The 21,858-nt window shown below is 42.4% G+C and overlaps 1 protein-coding gene across 1 annotated transcript; it reads right to left on the minus strand.

Moving 5' to 3' along the window:
* Window positions 1–478: 478 nt before the first annotated feature.
* LOC128111856 (probable ribosome biogenesis protein RLP24) lies at window positions 479–1,544 on the minus strand. Its single transcript, XM_052740307.1, has one exon. It carries the CDS (start codon window positions 1,537–1,539, stop codon window positions 1,048–1,050), a length of 492 nt encoding a protein of 163 aa, XP_052596267.1. The 5' UTR covers window positions 1,540–1,544; the 3' UTR covers window positions 479–1,047.
* Between the last annotated feature and the right edge of the window lie 20,314 nt (window positions 1,545–21,858).

Below are 21,858 nucleotides of genomic sequence, written 5' to 3' on the forward strand. Positions count from 1 at the left end.
CATGCCGAGAGCAGAGAGAGAGACCAGAGAAGAGAATGGGAGGGGTCAGTGTCCAGCTTTTTTTTTTACTTTAGAAATGGCTTTATTTATGTACAAATAATAAGCAATATCCATAAATTCTATTTTCCAAAAACAATTGTTTCCTTTAAGGAAATCAAAAATGCTGGGTGTGATGGTGTAAACCTTTAATCCCAGCACTCAGGAGGCAGAAGCAGGTGGATCTCCGTGAGTTCAACGCAGCCTAGTCTACATAGCAAGTTCCAGGACAGCCAGAGCTACATAATATGAGAGACCCTGTCTCAAAAAAATGAAAAAGAAAACCACACAATAAATTTTAAAAAGTACCAAGATTCTTCGGCTTCTAGACCATTGCTGGGCTAGAGAGAACTGGGGGGTAGGGTTGTTGGGCCAGAAGTCACAACTTGAAATTGAGCATTCTCCAAAGCAGTAAGAAGGTACCATTCCGGCAAAATTTATGCAACCACGTCCCACCCCCACCCTCACAGGCCGCCTATTGGAATGGCTGAAGCAGGGCAGACAGCCCAGCCTAATTCAGCTGCCTTGTAGCATTGTATGCGGCCAGCATGCAACTCTAAGAAGCTACTAACCAGACTAAAGCAAAGCAAGAGACTGAGGTTGTCCTGAGAATGGTTAGTTCCTTGTTGCAACCTCTGCTTCAATGACCCTAATAAACAGACTGTCCTAGTGCAAGGAAAATATTACATCACGACAGATTTCACACTAGCAAGACAGTCAGCACAGAAATTTTGCCTGGTGCCATTAAGCAACAACTCGAACCATGTGATGCCCAGAGTTCTTGCCTTCATCTACACACAAACCTTTGTGTTTATGTGAGCATAGCACAGTGAGGCAGAACATTGAGCTGAGATCTAACACCCACAATGGATGCTTCTACAGGCTGCAGTATAAGAGGGAAGCTCGTGAAACACCTTTGTCTGAGGGACCTTATGTAACCAATCAGTAACTTAGGGACTGACAGTCTCCACTGGTTTCCACTGTGCCCAGGGCGGGTTGCAGGAGGCACCATTAGGAAGCATCCTCCATGTCCACATCCTCCTGCAACTGCTGGACCATTTTTTCTTCCAGCTGCTTTCCTTTGCCTGCAAGAGGAGCCCAGATAAGATCGATGCTCTGCTTGGCTTCTTTGGTGTCCTGAACCTTCTGTAGCTCTTTGTTTTTCTTCCACCTGTTCATTATAAACTTAGCCTGGCTTTTCTGCTTGATCTCTTCAGCCCTCTTCATTGCATCAATGATTTTACTCCAGAGCTCTCGCTGGTATTTCACAGGTTCATTTCTACGTTCTTCAAATTCAAATGAGTTGTCCACGGTGAGCTCCTTGCCAGCTGCTTTCCAGAAGGCTTTAGTCCACCTGACCTTGCGTGGGTTCCACTTCTTCTTGAAGTTTTTATGACACTTGGATTTGCAGAATCGGAACATCTTGCAGTCATTGCGGATGAACATCATGCCGTGGCCCGGGTAGATCGGCCCGGAACAGAAGTAACATTTCTCAATCCTCATGTTGACTCCGCATCCAGTGTCCAGCTTTTTAAGGATACCCGTGAACATGCATAGGCAGCCTTATGGAACTATGCCACACATGCCCAAATTGCATGAACACACCACACATACTTAATCACTTAGTGCACACTGATGACGTAGGACACAAGACCCCTTGCTTAGCTCCTGAACTGCGCATGTGCAGTCATGCAGCTGGAGTGGGGGCAAAATCCTAACACCCCCTCCTCACATGGTCCAGCTCAGGGTCATGTTTACTCTGGACTTTCCCAGATGCCCCTGCCTCTGGCTACGCTCTCCCTTTTTTATCTGCAGTAAACCGTCTCCCCCACAATACCTAGAAGCGCTCATGTCCTTCCCTTTTGTATTTTTTTTTTATTCACCTATATTACCCCCTGGGAAAAGAATGTCCCTTTTAAACGAACACTGCTTTCCCCTTTGGGTTTCCAGGGGATCCACAATGTCACTTCTTATCATTTGTCCTCCCGTGGGATGGAGTCTGTGTCACCCAGAAGAGTCACAGTCAAGTGTTCTGGATACTAGGGTGACATCAGATCCATGGTGCATTCTCAAACTTCAGTGCTTTAAAAGAGTTATTTTCGTAGCTCTCTTGAACTCCAATGAAACGCCTGAACAGAAGAAGGACAGGGGCCCTTATGCTTTCTCAATATTTGTATAAAAAGAAGCTTCTGTCTGGGCGAGGTAACTCAGGTCTGTAATTCCAATTACTTAGGAGACTGGAAAAGTAGGTCATAAGTTTAAGGCCTTCCTGGGTGACTTAGTGGAATTGTTTCAATAATAATAATACAAAAAACACTAGAAGTGTAGCTCAGTGATAGAGCATTTACCTAGCATGTGTGAGGCCCTGAGTTCAATACCCAGTAACACACACACACACACACACACACACACACACACACACACACACACACACACACACACTTATGGACACAAAGAAGGAGGAGGTAGGAACAAAGAAATAACATCTGCATTTTTCCTGTGACCTGCAAAGCAATGTAAAAGAACTCCAAAGAGAAAAAAACTGAAGTTTTTTTTTTTTTTTCATTTTATGTGTGTGGGTGTTTTGCCTGCATGTACGTGTCCCATCTACATGCAGTGCCTGTGAAGGCCAGAAGAAGGTGTCAGATCCCCTGGGACTGGCGTTATAGACAATTGTGAGCCACCAGACATGGGTGATGAGAATCAAACCTGAGTCCTCTGCCAGAGAAGCAAGTGCTTTTAACCTCTGAGCCATCTTTTCAGCCGCACCAAAAAAAAGATAATCAAAAAAGAAAAAAAAATTATAACTCTAAAGTGGTCATTTTTAACTGGGAGAATTATAAGCAAATTAAATATTTGTGCTTATTTTTTCCTAAACTATCTACAATAAGTGTTTACTACACTTAGAATAGTGAAACAGTAAATGTATTTTAGAATTAATAATTATCACTGTGTGGGACAGGAGGCAGAGGGGGATATGTGGTTTCTGCAATTATCGTTTCCCTCACCCTTCCTACCTTTCCTCTTTGGTTCAAGTGTTTCAGTTGGGTTCAAAAAAAAACCTTTTTAGGATTTCCAAACTAATAGGACGTCAAGCTTCAGCACACACAATGAAAACATTCTGCTACCACGTGATGCCTAGATCTGCAGAAAAGAGTAAGCTGGAATCCTGTCAGTGACAATAGAAAACAATGAAGTTGGGAACCGGCAGCTGATCCTCCAACAAGTTCAGCACTAGCTGAGGCCAGCCGCTGGCCGGCAGCCAGCCGCTTCTCACCCATTTGTTTTTAGAACTACTGTATTTCATGGACATTAAAAGTCTTTGACAATGGAATGGTGTAAACAGCCTAGACATGCCCCAGCCCTAGGGCAGAAACAGCCATGAGAATGAAGCATGCTGACTTATGGCTCAATACGGTGCTCCAGAAGCCAGCCACTGTATCTGCTGAGTAGGAACTGTCCCTAGAGCTTGTCTCCAAAAGACCCCAGGTAATCCTAGGTGTTCTGTGTCATCACTGCACCACCAGCACCATTAGCCCCCAAATCAGAGACAGTTGACTAAAATACAGATTCCTCCGAATCATCTGAGACCTGTTGAGTCTAGTTCCCTGAGGTGGAGCAATGGGGAATCTGTGGTTGTATCCAGTCACCAGACGATTCGCACATACTAAAGTCTGAGATCGATGGCTTCACAAGTGCCGAGTCTGTTTCTGCCCCTGTGTCACAAAACCATGAACATGTTCCCTGTCTTAGGAATTAAATCAGTGGTATAATTATACTCTCGGGAGGCACAGCATAGGTCTTCGGTGGACAGTGTCGTAGTCAGCATTATTTGTTAAATTTCTCCCAAAGGATTCAAAACCTACTTGGATTATGAGGGAATTGCTTTGCAAATGCAGTGCTCTACATCAGAAAGGGAATAGAGAAATGTCCCCAAATGGCTAGACCAAAGCATACCCTATATCTGTTTCCACACAGAAGGAAGATGCATGAGATGTGACAAGATATCTTGGGCATGTTATGCCTGGATGGAAGAGACCCCCCAAAAGACTATCATGGAGACCAAATCCCATATGTAAAAGTAAAGAGCCTTTATTTTCAAGCTCGGAGTTTGGACTCTCTGTCCAACACAGTGATGAGAGCAGAGAGCCCAGAGCCCAAACGGGTAGGGTTTTATCATAGCAGAGGTTGGGGTGAGGGATTTCCAGGGTTCAGGACCCTGATTGGCTGACATTTGTCTAGGGATATAGGAAATGTTTGAAATGTCAGGTATTTCCCCTTAGATGCAGGCCCTCCCTGGGTGGAGTCAGCTTATGGCTTTTTCTGGATCTGGGTGTTACCTGCCAGTAAGCTTGTTACAGAAGCTGTGTCTGGGCCTCTAAGCCTGTCATGGCAGTTGCGTGGTCAAACTGTTTTGGGCCCCCCACAGGGCACATTTCATTTTCCACATATATGTGCTCTAGAACTGGCACAGTTTTAAAGGCACCTGAACAATTTTCCCACATAATGAACGTAATCTTCTAAGGGCATCAGGTGATCCAGGTAAGAAAGAAAAGACCCAGGCTCTTAGCTCAAGTCACTTTACTCCAACATCTGTTTCTAACCAACAAGACAGAATGGACTGTGCCTTCGCTCAGTCTGCCCAGTCTTAGAGATCTCATCTAGTTGTATGAACGTGCCTGGCTTTCAATGTAGAAACATCAGTACTTGTAAAGAATATTTTGTTTTGTTCTGTTTTGAGACAGGTCCTCATGCAATCTAGGCTAGCCTCAACCTTGCTATGAAGTTCACAATGACCTTGAACTCCGGATCTTCCTACCTCCACCTCTGGATAACTGAAAGGTTACTATTGTAGAAATAAATGGATAATAACACCCTATTACATTCCAGGTATTCATCCCTACCATGTGTCTAACACACTTAATTCACAAGGACTCTGTAAGGTATGAATGTTGGTTTTTAAATATGCAGCACTGGTTACCAAGCGAGAAAGCTCAGGAGGCACGAGGCATGACAAAACCCAGTATCAGAGCTTTGTTAGGAGGAGGTGGGGGATAACAGAAAAGAGTAACCAGGCCTGGGGAGAGGCACGTGCAGAAAGACAGAGAGTGGGGGTGGAGAGCAGAAGGGGAGAGAGGAGGAGTCTGTGTCCGGCTTTTAAGGATTCCCCGGCACATGCGCAGGGGGCTCACGGAGCTACACCACACATGCAAGATTGCATGACTCTGCAGCACACATTTGCACAATCACACAGCACACTGATGACATAAGACATAAGACCCCTTACTTAGCTACTGAACTGCGCATATGCAGTCATATAGCTGGAGTGGCAGAATCCTAACAATGAATTACAATTTTTTTATAACAGACTAGAACACTTGGCTGGGCTCTCAAAGTTGGTAGTTGTTAGGACATAGATTTGAATCCAATCTAACTCTCATCACACCCCAGACCACCTGTGCTCTCCACCTAATAGCTGTAGAGTCATGACTATGAAATCCTTCTAGTACCTGCAAGAAACTTACTATCAAACGTCCAAATTGCACTTGGTTTTTACATTTACCTAGTTCTTGTTCAGAACTCCCAGAATCTCCAAACTAAAGAAGGAATAACAATAAAGAAAGGGCTAAAATTTTGTTCCCTGACTACAAACCCTTTTGGCATTTTCTCAGATGCTAAAAATTTTGGACCACTAAATACCCAAGGTATTTACATCTTTTATGTAATGAAAGCTGGTTCTCCCCAAAGATTCTACTGGTAAGGTAACAGAAGGCAATGTCCACCATGGGAGGAAATGTTTCATGAGTAGATGATGTAGCCGTTATCAGGGTACTCAGGAGTAACGGCCCAGGAATGGAATATCTGTATGGGAGTTTGGCAAGATGAAACAAGAAAAGCAAAGCTGTAATGGTAGAAATGAAGAGCACAAACACACTCATTGTATCAGGCTATGCCGGGGTCCAGCCTCCACTCAGATTCAGGTCCTGAGATGGGGAAGGGGCATCAGCACAAGGAAGATTCTGACCACCAGGTGCTCAAGTGGCCCCAAATAGCTCGAGCAGTCTTTATTTATACTTTGACAGATTTTTTTTCTACCAGGCTTATATGAACAGTTTTACTATTTGCTCCTATTTTTCATTAAGAAATACATCATAGTCATTATGAAAGTCCCCATTGTCACCCTTTATGCTTCCTCAAACACACTTTCCCATCCTCTTATTCTAGACCTAGAGTTCAGCATTTTTGCAAGCTTAACTAGTTGCGGAGCCAGACACATCCAGATTTTGTAGTATTTACGTCAGCTGGCAGCTACTTGCAGTTACAAAGTTAAAAAGTAATGGACATGGCTACAATGCTTTAAAGACAACGGTATTCTAACCCAAACAATTCCTTCATGTCTCTAAAATATGTCCTTATACAGTTCCCTTTTCTATAAGAGGGTCCCAAGTCTCAGTCTCTATAAAAGGCACACTTTGATAAGACACTCTTTTCCCATCCCATCATACCATAGTTCTTTCACCAATATAAGCCCCCATGTATGGTAAAGATGGATCTATCCATCCCATATTTTGCATTGCATTTTCCCCTCACTGGATCATACCAGATACTACCATTGATTCTATAGGCTTGGTGTCCAGGGAACTTACTCTCAACAGCTGTCACTATGTGTATTCCTAAGGCTTTTTCCCTATTCTGGGTATGCATGCCTTACTCTCCTTCCCAGAACTGAGATAGGATTAATGTTGCAAGTATTGTTCTCTCATATGTATCTGTTACTTTCTACCACTACAGTTCCATGAGTCTCCTCCTCCACAAGGTGGTTCCATCTACCTTTTCCTTAGAAGAATTATGGAAGCAAGACCCATTAATTTTAACTGCCTCTATAGAGTCAGAAAAGTTCTTAGGACTAGGAGTTGCAGTTAACAATTCCAGATAAGAAATTCCATAAGCATCAGCCTCCTGCTGATTCTAAGGGGAGAATATTTGAGAAAGAACAGAATTTCCAGGGAAAATTACAGCATGTAGCACGTGTGACTGACAAAGTGAAACTAAAAAGTGCCAAAAGAATCAACAATACAACGAGAGAGAAAAGAGCCTGCAAGCTGCATGAATTTTACAAATTCCTTGGTCTTGCCAAGTGAGAATCTGTTTCCATGGGTGCCTTGCCCTGAGGAAACCCACTGGACAGGTAGCCATATGCTGATCGGAGGTTAGGCAGCACAGCTCCCAACAGAAAGTTATAGTCATAAGAGAGGGGTTGGCTGCAAGGCAGATCCATGTGTTGACCCATATACAGAAATGCCTTCAGTTTACTATGGCCCTGTTTATATTTTAGGCCCATTTGTCTCCACTTGTAATGTACATAACAATCATCTAAGGATTGTCTTTGAATCCTGTCTTAGTTAGGGTTTCTATTGCTGTGAAGAGACACCATGACCATGGCCACTCTTATAAAGGAAAACATTTAATTAGGGTGGTTCACTTATACTTTCAGGGGTTTAGTCCATTATCATCATGGTAGGACCTGGTAGTGGGCAAGCAGACATGGTGCTGGAAAAGGAGCTCAGAGTTCTACATTTTGATCCTCAGGCAACAGAAGGAGACTCTGTATACCACATTGAGTGTAGCTTGAGCATATGAGACCCCAAAGCCCAACTCCACAGTGACACATTTCTTCCAACAAGACCACACCTCCTAACAGTGCCACTCCCTATGGGTCAAGCATTCAAACACAAGAGTCTCTGGGGGCCATCCCTATTCAAGCCACCACAAATACCGATTCTGGTTCCATGGAGCTGAGATGCTCTATTTTTGATGTGTTTACACTTGCATGACATCTATGCTGCAGACTAGAAGATCGAACATTAGTAAACAAATCTCTAGTACTAGAAAAATTCCCCTGTAGGAAGCTGCCTCAGAATAGCTCACAAAGGAAGTCTAAAGGAGACAAGAATGATAGAGAAACTTGCTAAGAAAAAATAAGAAGGTACTGTTTTTTGTTGTTGTTTTTCGAGACAGGGTTTCTCTGTTAGCTTTGCGCCTTTCCTGGAACTTTTAGCCCAGGCTGGCCTCGAACTCACAGAGATCCGCCTGGCTCTGCCTCCCGAGTGCCTGGATTAAAGGCGTGCGCCACCAACGCCCGGCTTGTTGGGGTTTTTTTAAAGAGATGACTTCACATTTCTTAATTTGTAATAAACTAAATCTATAAGGACTTAGAATCTGAAAACTGACTCATACCAGGAAGACAAACCAGAAATCTGCTTAATTATGCTATACAAATTGTAAAAATTCACATCCTTTTACAAATTTTATATTTACGACTCTTGGGTATGAGAAAGCTTTTGTCAGTTCTGTGTAGGCCACAGACCTAACACTAGCCAATTTCCCCTACCTAAAGCATTGCTGTAGTTACTGTTGGTTTTTCTGATTTCTCCCATCTATGCATGTGGTCCTCAGGGACAAGACCTAAGGTGATTGATGTTCCTTGATTTGGTGAATGACTTACCCATTATGACTTTTCCCATTTGGCAGTTGACCCCATCAGTGCAGCCCAAGAGTCCTTGACACCCCGAGCCTCCTCTCTCACCTGTGTGCTTTAACAACTTCCACGGACTCTGTGTTTCTGGTATTATTCTTATGATTGTTAATATGCACACCTCCTTAGGGATAGGACTGACGTATTGCTGTGTCCAACAATAATGATCAAATGACCTATGACTGTCTATAGTGACTTCCTCACCATACATGGCAACATCAAAACACAACCTGTTCCTTTTCCCCAGTTGTGTGTGTGTGTGTGTGTGTGTGTGTGTGTGTGTGTGTTGTGTGTGTGTGTTTTAAAGTTGTTCCACATGCTTCTAGGCAGGGAAAGTTTCACCCACAGGTAGATTAGAACACTGAATAAGCAAAAAGAAGCAACTGTCTAGAGCAGTAGTTCTCAACCTTCCAAATGCTGTGACCCTTTAATACAGTTCCTCTTGTTGTGGTGACCCTCAAGTATAACATTATTTTGTTGGTGCTTCATATATAGCTGTAATTTTGCTACCGTTATGAATCATAATGAGTATATGGCATATAGGATATCTGATAGGTGACCCCTGTAAAAGGGTCATTTGACCACCCAAAGGGGTCTCAATCCACAGGTTGAGAATCACTGATTTAGAGTTACAACTTGTTTTTCTCTAAGAGAACTAGAAAAGCCAAAGGGATTAAGACTTGTGTATATCTATTTATGCTCGTGCTCTCTGTCTCTCTGTCTCTCTGTGTCTCTCTGTGTCTCTCTGTCTGTCTGTCTGTCTGTCTGTCTCTCTCTCTCTCTCTCTCTGTGTGTGTGTGTGTGTGTGTGTGTGTGTGTGTGTGTGTTATCTTTGAGATTAATCTGGGGTTCAGGGTGCTTGTACATAGACTATTAGAATTGCATGCAACAGATTATCTGTCAAAAACAAAGGTGAACACCACCAAAATGCCATGGATACCAAGAGTAAACTGTGATTCTAAAATTCTGCTCCACCACTGAAGAGATGAGGAGGAGGGATTATGAAGAACAAGGATATCAGGAGGGAACTGGATGAGGGAAAAGAGGAGAACCCAAGTTCAAAGCTTCCAAAAGGAAAGTGAAAACCAGATACTTGGATCAAAAAGGGAAGTCTATTAAAAAGAAAAAGGACCTTACAAAACTTGTTCTCAAATTTTCATGGTTGTAGATACAGACTAAGCTTCAGGTGATTTATGTACCAAAACTGGCTAAAGGCCTTTTGTGTTTCATCACTTTGAGCTAATAATCTTTCAAGAAAAAAAAATAAAAACATGGTTCCATATTATGTATCATCTGTATGTGTGTCCATGTAGGTCTATGTTTCCTTCCTTTTCTTTCTTTTGAGAGAGAGCCTTGTTTTGCAGCCTCAGCAGTAATGGCAGAGTTGCTAGTTGAGCATGTAAACACTCTTGCAGACACACCAATGGCTACCTTCCTCTCTTCGCACTTGCCCTAACTCATAACTATGGCCGTGTCTAGTTACTGAGATGGGTAGCAATTTGTTGGGCATGGAAATGTTTATACTTCTGAGGCAACTTCATCCTCTTTTAATGTGAGAACTTGGGGCTCTGTAACAAAGGAAAGTTGCTTTCAAATAGATGCAGCGTTTGAGTCCTTTCCTTAGACAGAATGGGTTAGATCTCATTTCCCCAGGCAGAACACCCAGGATACAAGTCCAGTGAACACAGCCTGGGCTTGATTTCTATTCTTGAGAACTTTGGGTTTGGTTCCTGGGTCACAGGTGATAGTTTGTCATGCACTGAAAGAATAATCTCATGGTTCTATGAACTAAGTCATGGTCATCTTTGTGCAAATGCATACTGAACATCTTCCACCCCTACACTCTGGCATTCATTATACACTTATAGCTCATTTCCTGTGGGAGGAGGTCTGTACTTCCCAGTAAGATTTAGGAAATTCCTTATCCCTCTCAGCCTCACATCTTTAATCCTTGTCTCCCATTGCCACATAGGTGGAGACTATATAGCCAATATACTCCCTAACCTATATACTTTAGCGTCTAGAGCCTATATCCCCTTCCAAAATCATCTTCAGCTAGGTCAGAGTTGCACACAACAGGAGTTAGAGAGCAGGTAGATTCTCAGGTGAGGGGTCATCAACAGCCAGCAAGATCTTTTGCAAACTGGCACAGCTGAATGTCCCAAGGTGGCATTTGTTTAGCTTGGAAAGTAGTACTGAACAACACGTATGCATTCCATTGCCTCTCTATCTCACACTTCCATAACAATAATTCCTGTCTCATGAGCCTCTGTTGCAAACATACACACACACACACACACACACACACACACACACACACACACACACAAAACGAGCACACATATAATTTTAAATCTAGGTTCCATATAAAGAGAAAACATAGTATACATCTTTCTGAGTCTAGCTCATTTTGCTTACAATAATTTTCAGTTGTATCTATTTCCCTACAAATATATTATTTAATTTTGTTTTATGGCTACATGAAATCCAATGTGTCTGTATACTACATGTTCTCTACACTGGTCTATTGTGGCCCGTGGCTTGCCTATTATGACAGGTGTAGCAATAAACATTGATGTGCAACTATCTCTGTACTGTGCCTAGAAATGACCAATCTGGATCATGTTAGTTCTAGCTTCAGGTTTTTGAGGAACCTCCATACTGATTTCCATAACATCTGCACAAGTTTACATTCTCACCAGCTGTGAACAAGCATTGCTCTTTCCCCACATCCTTGTCAGCATTTGCTATCATTATTTTCTGACTAGAGTGAGATGGAAGCTTTTTTAAATATTTTTTTCATGTTTTGAGATTATGATTACATCATTTCCTTTTCCTTTTCTTCCCTTCAAATCTTCCAATGCACACCCAAGTCCTTGCTCTCTTTCAAACTTATGGTCTCTTTTTCTTTAATTATTGTCACATATGTGTGTGTTCCTAACTACATAGATACCACCTGTTCAGTCTTTATAGTGCTACTCATATGTACGTTTGCATGGCTGACCGTTCAATATTGGATAACCAACTGTACAACCTAGAGAAGACTCCTGCTCCACTCTCAGCTTTCCTTAGTCCTTTGTCTAGACTTGATGCCTTCTAAGCTGTCTTGGCATGTCTGTTGATGTTGTCTTTCTTCGGGTAATGTTTAGGCACCCATGTTGGTGCAGTTTTTGGTAAGACTTCATGGAGCTCTTTTCACTACTCCAAGAACTATTAACATTAAGTCTGGCTCAGGATTTACAGTGAGAGTTACCATGAAGGATATAACCTTCTTGTATTTGTTCCTTGTCCTATCACTGTGACAACTCTCTAAAAAAAAAAAGAAGGAAGAAGAGGTGGTGGCTTTTTGTCAACTTGGAGCAAACTGGTGTTTAGGAAGAGGGAGCATCAGTTGAGGGATTTTCTCCATCAGACTGGCCTGTGGGTATGTCTTTGGAGAATTTCCTTGATCAATGATCGATGTGGGAGGGTACAGCCCACTGAGAGCTGCACCACCCCTGGGAAGGTGGTCCTGGGCTGTACAAACAAAGCAAGCAAGCCAACCATGGGGAGCCAGGAAGCAGCACTCCTCTGAGCTTCTGTTCCAGTTCCTGCCTGCAGGTCCCAACTTGGAGTTCCTGCCCAGTCCCCGCTCAGTGATGGAGAACAGCCTGTAAGGTGAAATAAACCCTTTCCTCTTCAAGTTGCTCTTGGCCGTGGCATTTATTACAGCAGCAGAGAAGTAACTAGAGCAGAGGGCTTATTTTGGCTTACAGTTTAAAAACACAGTGTATCAGGGTGGAAACATCAGAACTGCAGGACGCCGAGGCAGCTGTTTCTTGTATCTGAGGGAAGGAAACCGAGAGCATTGAATTCTCTTTTCCAGTTTTCCTTTTGATTCAGTCAGAACCCAGCCCATGAAATGATGCTGTCCACATCCAGGCCTCCTATCTCACTTAGCCTGGTCGAAGCAATCCCTCAGATGCACACCAAGAGGCTCTTCCCAGGTCCTAGGTCCTGTCATGGTAGGGGTCAGTGAAAACTATCCCAACTGCTTCTGTTCTAAACTTCACTGTGTTCTTGATCCCTGCTTCCTCTCTCCCACACACAGATCCTGCTGCCACACATGCATTTCAGAATAAGCGTGTTACATGTTGCCAGAAGGTTATAACAAGTGTGGGGAAGATGAGTGTGGTGAATTAAGTCTCCTGTGAGGTTCAGAAAGCAATTTCTCACATTGGTGGGAAGGGGTTAGGGACTTTGCTACAACTCTCCAATAAAATGTGGAACTTGACTACAGGCTGCCTCTTTGTATGCTAGTGAATGAGAGAGTCAGCATAGGAAATGATAGCCTATATCTCAATGACAGAACTAGAGTAATAGCTTTGGCATTCCAGGAAGGAAATGAAAGGATACCAGAAAAGAGCATGTGCACAGTAAAAGATGTGTGATACAGGGAAGTGAGTTGAACAAGCCCCAGCTACACAGTTCCCTGGCAGAGAGAACAGGTTCTAAAAGGTAACCCAGACAAAAGGCAAGCAGTCCTACACTCAGGACAAGCTGGCAGGCCTAGCTTCAAATCCAGGTACAAGTTTTGGTAAGATTCTTCTTCTGGAAGATGGGTCAGTGTTGGAGGGAAATCCCATTGTGACTTAGAGGGCAGAGGATAGAGCCATCATGAAAGAGAATTGTCAAAAGCTGAGCTACCTTAGGGCCCAAGACCCAGAACATCCACAGGCTGGGAAAACTCACTTTAATCTGCTGTAGCCATGGACAAGGGAAGCTCCAGAGAGGCATCGTGAATGACCTGAGTGCTGGGCATTGACAAACTAAAGGGCACAGGGAGCAGGAAGCTGTCCCAGGACCTCTCTTAGTGGCCAGAACAGAGCTCATCAACCAGAAATTTCATATCTGAGGTTTGATAGCTCTGAGCCAGAGGACAACAGACACATAAAATTCTGGAGTCACTGTCTTCCACCAGCGGCTACACAGGCCTGCAAACTCAAGTGCCTGGGATGTCGTGATGCCCACAGTGGGTGACTAATGGGAGGTTTTCAAAGTGTAAAGACAGGTCCCTCGCATCTACCAGTATAAGCACTATGGTTACTTGACAAATTCTTAACACACTTGGAAGATAGCCCCCAGCTAAAACAGCCACCCCGGAGATACAATCTGAGGGGTCTCAGGAGGGAAAGAGAGCCTGCCCAGCTCACGGAACACAAAACTGAAGACAGCCACTGTCAAGGCGGCTCCCACAGATGTCAGAGCTCAAACCAGGCTCAGCAAGGTCAGAAACCACCGCAAAGACAAACGTTCACAAGTTCAGCTGAGACTCCCCTCCCTGGCTGCAACTGGCAGTGTCCAATTGTCAGAGTCTCCAGAAAAAATGTTCCACAATTCATCTTTCACTTTTTTCTCTTCCTTTTCCCAATTTTTTTTCAAGCTTATGATACCCCTTCCATTTGTGTGCTACACATTTAATAAGATTTTTCATTTTATTTTAAAATATTTTTGTTTTTATTGTTCTCCTTTATGCATCCACCTAATTTTACTTACACATTTTTCTTTCCATTTAGGGAAAGTATGTTTTATTTCCCTTACTTTCTAATTTTCCTTAATTTAAAATTTTCTTCCTCCCACACACCATGCTACCTTCTTTCCACCCTCCTCTCTATAATTAGCAGTATTTTTAGTTTACCCTCTTGTTTTCTGATGCTAATGTTTTGACATTTATTCTTCTCTGTATTAAGTGCATTGAATCTTGTTTTCAAACAGTTAAGTTGTTAGGAAATCTTTGTTCATTTTTCCTTTAGTTGCTTTTCCCATAGCTTCCAACTTTCCTTTTGTTATTTTTCTCATATTTTCTCCTATTACTTTTTCTGATCTCTTGTTCTTTTCTCCACTAAGACATTCTCCTCTGTTCTTTCTCGTGTGATTTCTCGCCCTTGTTTCCCCCCTGCTTCTCTCCTTTCCCTAACTCTGCTCTGTCTCGTTCATTCACTACTCCCATAATTATTAACGTCATAGCAAACTTCAGTTCTACATTCATTGGTGATAAGTGAGTCAGTTCTGACAGACTCAGGTGTGTTTCTGTATCATGTATGTTTGACATTGTTGCTGAGACCTCAGTTTGTCCCCTCTGTGCTGAGGGGCTCTGGGGACAGGAAACCTTCAAGAGTAGCTACTCAGCAAGAAGATCTCCCCCCAAATCTCAGAGGAAACATCCAAATCAACAAGTACATAAATTGTAACACATACATTCAATATGAAAAAGCAGCATGACTCTTACCCAATTGTATAATCCTTTGCCTACTGAACTCAAGGGTACCAAAACAGGTTAAATATCAAGATTGCAAAAGTTTTTAGTAAAAATGATCAAGGACCTAAGAGATGGTCCAAACTGGAAGATGAATTCAATTCAGGGATATGGAGAAGAAAATCTACAACATTGAGGACCAAGTCACCAACACAGATGAGAAAATTAGTGTGGTGTTTTGAATGAGAAATGTCCCCCAAAGGCTCAGGCATTCAAACACTTTCTCCCCAGTTGCTGATCTTGTTTGGAGAAGTTATGGGGAGGTGCAGCCTCATTGGAGGAACACCTCACCAGGGGCAGGCTTTGAGACATCACAGCCTTGCTCTGCTTCCAGATTGCTCTGTGTTTTCTGTTTGTGTTTGAAGATGTGACCACTGAGCTTCCCGCTTCCTTTGCCCGCTGTCATGCTGTCCCAGCCATTACAGACTTTCCCTCTGAAACCAGAATCCAAAATCAACCCCTCCATTTGGGGGAAAGCTGTGCTTTCCTCAGAATCCAGTGGCACACAAAGAAATAGAGAATTTGAATATGCAGCTGTGAAATGAATGGACTCACGGCTGGAAATTAATTTTTAATTCCTAAATTTCCTTATTTAAAAATAATCCACAGAACGTTACCACCTAAAATACTGTGAGGAGTGGGACAGATGGTTCAGAGATTAGAATGTTTGCTCCATAGGCCTGAGGACCGAGTTCAGATCCCAGCACCCATGTGAAAGCCGAGCGTGGTCTTACATAGACCGTCACAGATCCCGGCACTGAGCAAGGTAGAGGAAGGAGGGTAGATATGGTTTGCTGACTGTCAGCCTAGCCAAGAATGGGAACTCCATGCACTGCGGAAGGCCAGGCCTCAAAGGAACAAGGTGAACGGCAATAGACAGGGCCACCTGATGCCCTCCTCTGTCCTCCAGGCACCGAAGGTTCCCACGCACAACGTGCATATCACACGCACTCACCGACTGTTTCCTTTCGCCTCTTTTATGAGGGGACAAATTCCATTCAAGAGTGTAAAGTGTTCATGTCCTAGAAGTCCCCACTTCTTAACACTATCCACGGGCTCCAACACAGGGAGCCTCCGGATGCCCACCCTAGGCCACAGCACTGAGCGAGTTGCAGTCTCACTTTGTCCTCGGTATTACTGAATTTTGTAGTTTGCGGAATAAACCTTGAGTGGGGAAACTTAATTCTCTATATGTCAAGAGCTGCCACAGATTGCATATCACTTCCTCCCCACACCAGACTTTCATGCAGCTTTTGTTCCCCCTGGGTTTCCTGACACTGGTGCCATTCTTATACTTGGACTAGAACTGGTTTTGCTGTGGGATGGGTTAAATTGTAAAATGTTTAGCATGTTTATAGATCCTTGTTTCTTGCCCATTCGCTAGCCCAAACAAGCCCCTGTCGAGTTACGGGAACAAAAAGTATGTCTAAAGACATTGGATGTCTAAATGTCTAAAGACATTCCACAGAGAACGTCTGAGGACGGCACAGACTCAGCAAGGTGACTCCCTGCACGGCAGACATAGGAAGGGCAACAGTATCTAAAACGCAGCTTCTGCTGACTCCCTGGATTTTAGTGTGTCTGTACTGGAATGATCTGGTGCGTTTTGTGAGACGATAATGTCTATGATCCATTCAAGATCAAAGAACGTCCCTGAGGCACAGAAGGAGATTCCACACTAAGCCAAGTCCCCAGGCACCCACACCAGAAGATAGATGCAGAGTGGCATGGTGTCACCGGGAGGAACTGGAACTTCATCCTAATCTGCCCCAGCCTGTAGCTGGCAAATCCAAACTTTTTCAAGGTCAGGCATTCAGCCCCCACAAAAGCTCTCCACTGTTGATTGTGAACTCCTTTGTCTTTCGGGAAACAAACATACACACACACACAAACACACACACACACACACACACACACACACACACACACACACACACACACACACACACACCACCCATAAGATGTTACAGTATGATGATTTAATCCCCAAGTATGAAAATATTCCAAAATTTCCCTAATTTCCATGTCAGCTAGCATTTTTTCAATGTATCCATGAAAGTCAGAAATAGAGTTGAATGTGACAATCTATAAGGGAAAGAAAACTTATCTAATCTAAACTCTACCATTGTTAAACCATACTTCAAGTTTTGCCTATCAAGCATTTCTATTTTTTAAAATTGGCAGCTCCATCCAGCAGAGGTTTTAAAGTCTTTCTCCATTTTTTTTTTATTTTGTATGTGGAGTACCAGTGTCCTGTAGGCTGTGACAAACAGTGACCTGGATCAGAAAGCCCAGTTCCAGGCTAGTTTAGGTCTGTCACAGGTCAATTTTTCAACATTCCCAAACTAAGTTAGATATTTCAGCCATAAAAAAAAAAAAAATCAAGTGTTATGGTAAGGTCTAAAACTATGCAATAAGAATCTTAATAAAAGGTAGTTTGAAAAATATCAGAATAAAGTGATAATACCTAGAGACATACGGAATAGCTGTTGAAAGGATCTGTTGCAGTGGTGCATCCCTGTGAAGGATGCTCATGTATCCCAAACTCACTTTACATAGAGATGTGGAGGTGCATCTTACTCGTGGAGGCAGGGTCTCTGGATTGAGCCCAGAACTCACCTATAGAACTAGTCTAATTAGGCAGCTGACTCCCGGGATCCCCAGTCTCCGCTCTCAATGCTGGAATTACAAGTAGGCTGATAAGACCACTGTCATTTCCATAGGTGCTGTACGTAAATACATATTTATATAACAATCTGTAAATATATTATATAACAAACTCCAGTCTTCATGCATGTTGTTGGTATGGCACTAACAATCCTGCTCATGTATCCCAACCTCACTTTGCATAGAGATGTGAAGGTAACAAAAAGTGGTTTTTACACACTAGAAATCCTGATGCTGAACAAACACCCACATGTCTAGAGAAAACTGACTTGTCCCAAATGACACTTTCTGTATTCTTCTATTGCAGTCCTCATCTGGGTACAACGTGGGTTTCCTAACTCAGAGACTCTCACACCTTGTGCTCACTCCAGACCAGGGCCAAGGAGTCCCCTTCTAACTCCAGCCACTAATACAATCAATACAGAGAACACTAATAAGGAACAAAGATGCCCCTATGCCTCTCCTTCACAGTCACCCCTAGTCCCTCAACATACACACTCCATTCCAGATCCCTGAGAAATACTAACCTGACTTTTGATGAAGGTACAAAGTCAATACAATGGAGAAATAATTTAATTTCTAACAAGTAGTACTGGAACAACTGGTATTCACATCCAGAAAACAGAACTTTGACAAATTCCTCCACTTTATACAAAAACTAACTCAAATATATCACAGGTTAAATGAAAACTAGAAAACTCTTTGTCCCAAATTCCTGGCAAACAGCCTCCTAAACTAAGACTTTCTGGAATGATGAGTATCTTTCGTTATTCACTATCAACCCATTGTGTCATCCCAGAGTTTCTGCTGGTAATTTAGAGAAGGCCCCTAATAGCCCCAGGATGGGTCTTAGAAGCCCCACTCACCAGCTTTGCAAAGCGGGAGATTAAACCTCTTGCGCAAGGAGACTGGAAGAATTTCTCAGTTGGTGAGACATTCTGGGAGGTGGATTGCCTGGGGAAGGCATGGAGGCTCCAGGCCCCACCTGCATACCTTGCCTTGTACATCTCTCCCACCTGGGAGTTGCAGCCTTTATAAGAAACTAGAATATGCTAAGTAAACTATCTCTCAGAACATTATGAGTTTTCTACCAAAATGTAGACTCCAACGCTGAAGATATAAGAACCCCACAATCTGTAGCCTACAGTAAGTCAGAAATACAGGAGATACTGGTCTGTAATTAACTCTACGGTGGAACACTTTATGCACTGGTGTTAGCTCCAGGAAGATGGTATCAGAATTTAACTGGAGGGCATTTAGTTGGTGTCCAGAGAGCTAAACAATTTCTTGAGGGGGAAAAACACTCACATCAGCTGTCAGAAGTGTTGGGTAATCAGGGAAGTCTTGGGAAGTGAGAAAAAAGGTCTTGGGGCATAGTCTCCGGAGTAGATAAATATAGTTCTGAGGCATGTACATCTCATAAAATAAAAGTTGATGAACTAGGCACCATCTAAATTTAAAACTTTTATTATGCAAAAGCTACAGCTAAGAGAATGAAGACAGGCACAACTGGGAGAATATGTGTGACCTATCTGATGATGCCTTACATCTAGAACATATAAAGAGCTCTCAAAACGCAACAGTAATAGAAACAAACAGTGCAATCAATGAAGGAGAAGATTTGAACAGAAACTTCACCAAAGAAGATAAACAAATGGTTTAAGTACACAAATGAGATTCAACACCGTTTGTTATTAGGAAACTTCTAATTATGACCATAATAGGCTTAAGTCAATTTTGTTGCATTTATTTATTTATTTATTTTGATTTTTCAAGACAGGGTTTTTCTGTGTAGCCCTGAAACTCACACTTTAGACCAGGCTGGTATCAAACTCACAGAGATTCAGCTGCCTCTGCCTTCCAAGTGCTGGGATTAAAGGCATGCACCACCACCGACTAGTTTCCAAGTCAAATTTGTAAAAAGATAAATTACATTTTTTTTTGGTAAAAGAATGAGAATATGAAGCAGCCTGAATTCTCATTTACCATAGTTGGAATGCAAAATAGTAGAGCCATTTTGAAAAACAGTGTCTTACTGTGTTGAGCACATACTTACTTATGGCCTACTCAAATCCTGCATGTGAATATATACAGCAGCTTTGCTTTTAATTGCTGAAAACAAGAAGGAACTGAAATGTCCTTCTCTGATTACCACATGAACTGGAACCTCTATAATGTGGCATAATATTCAGCAATGCAAAGAAATAACTATTAACACAAAAATGTAAGGACAAAAGCCAGGCTCTAAGGCTGCATACTCTGTATTTTGATCTTGGCACTTGCTCAGACCATGAACCAGAAAGAGTTAAAAAAAAATAACTTTGGAACTTTATTGCATAGTAGGGAAGAGCCATTCTTTTAAGAAAAAGTAATTTTACTCCATATAAACTTAAAAACAAATTTTAAAAATGGAATCAGCGCAATCATACCATGACATTTTCCATCTTCTATTATACATAGGGCCAAGGAACATTTTTTTGTTTTTAAAGTTTTAGAATTCTGCAAGTTCTGGAAGCAGCATAATAATTTTGCATGAAAAATTCACCGAATATGTAAACTTGGACTTAAAATGGTTGTTTAGCTGGGCACAGTGGTGCATACTTGTAAATCCTAACACTTCCAAGGCTGAGACAGGAGGATCAGGTATTCAGTTGAGGCCATCCTGGACTACAAAGAGAAAGTCTGTCTCAAAAACATACAGACGTTGTTCTAGACTCCATAGACTGTATATTTATTTGCCAATTTTGTAATCACAAGATCAGTTGTACAAATTTTTTTTCTATATTTTTGATGCTCTGGCATTTGTAGCCTAAATGACTGCCCTCCCTAAAGATAGTTAAGGACCTCATCGAGAGCATGACTTTCATATGCAAACCAATCAATCCCAACCACCTCCTTAACAATGTATATACACCACACATACACATACACACACACACACACACACACACACACACACACACACACACACACACACACGTTTCCTCCATCCTAAGTCAACCTAAAGCAAGGTCCCAGATGACTAGAGACCACTAATATGCCCCCAAAGTCCAGAGGAATTATTCAAACTAGCCAGCCCTAAATTCTTTCTGGTAATTTCACTCAACTTTCCTCAGAAATCCAAAGTCTCTGGTTTGACTGCTACCCACTCCTGCATCTGCCTTCTGGTTCAAACTAGGATCTCCCCGTGCAGTGTGGAGCAAGCCTTTTCTGTATGTAACTTATGGGTGTAATGAATTCCTGTCTTCTCTGAGGCACTAAGAACTCTGACGCCGTGGCCCACATTCACATTCTCAGGAGAGTTAGCATAGTCTTCCTCTTCTGTCTCCATGCATGCAAGCACACTTATTCTCAATCTTGCAGGAAACGCATGCTCATTTTTCAATTAGGACTTATGTTTGTTTTCTTTTGGTATTATTTTTTTGTGGGTTTTTTCTTTTTCTTTCTTTTTTTTTCTTGAGATAAGCCTAGACTGACCAGCACCTGACCAGCTTAAATGTCTGCTCTTTCATTTATAAAAGAAGTATTTTGTATTTTCTGATACAAACTTGATTGACTGATTAATTGATGATTTGGTTTGGTTTGGCTGGTTAGTTTTTAAAACAAGAACTCATTCTTAGCCCAGGCTGGCCTCAAACTTGCAGTCCTCTTGGTCTAGCCTCCCAAGTTCTGGGACTACAAGTGTGTATCACCATGCCTGGTTCATGCTAGGTTTACTATTATGAAAGAAAATAATCTAAAAGTCCATAGACCTTCTAGAGATTTTGTAAGAGTGCCTCATTGAACTCACAGAAGTTCTGAGGTAGCTATGAGTGCAGTTTCTCCGAAGTTTCTGACTGACATTAGGTACCCACACAGCCATCCGCTGCATCCATGAAGAGGTGAACTGGCAGTCACCTGACTCCTCCATGGCTACCTGACTCATGTGACATCGTATATAACAAAATCCCTTCTGTCAACCTACGAAAAGAAAGTTATTCTCTAATGAGCAGGCTGGGTGGGTAGGGAGGTGGGGAGGATCTTGGAGGAATTGGGAGAGGGGAAATATGATCAAAACATAATGTATGTGATTTTTTTATAGAAAAAATGAACTGGGCAGGGAACTACTGCAATAGGAGAGGGAAGTGAGGTACACAGTAAAGCGCCATGTTTTAGAACAAAATCAGGAAGACAATCTAATGACTGGAACTGTCATTTAAAAGGCAAAATGCATTTTGACACTTGGTTCCAACTCGGTAACTCTAAATTCCATGTTCCATATGCAGTAAGATACCAAGGGAGTACAATTTTGTGTGTAGATAAGATACGCCTACAGGTCAGCTTA

The sequence above is a fragment of the Peromyscus californicus genome, unplaced genomic scaffold (assembly GCF_007827085.1).
Source record: "Peromyscus californicus insignis strain IS unplaced genomic scaffold, ASM782708v3 Scaffold_16__1_contigs__length_79575227, whole genome shotgun sequence".
Taxonomy (NCBI): Eukaryota; Metazoa; Chordata; class Mammalia; order Rodentia; family Cricetidae; genus Peromyscus; species Peromyscus californicus.

Coding starts and splice junctions, on each gene's coding strand:
- LOC128111856 (XM_052740307.1), bottom strand. CDS start 1,539: ATGAGGATTGAGAAATGTTACTTCTGTTCCGGGCCGATCTACCCGGGC.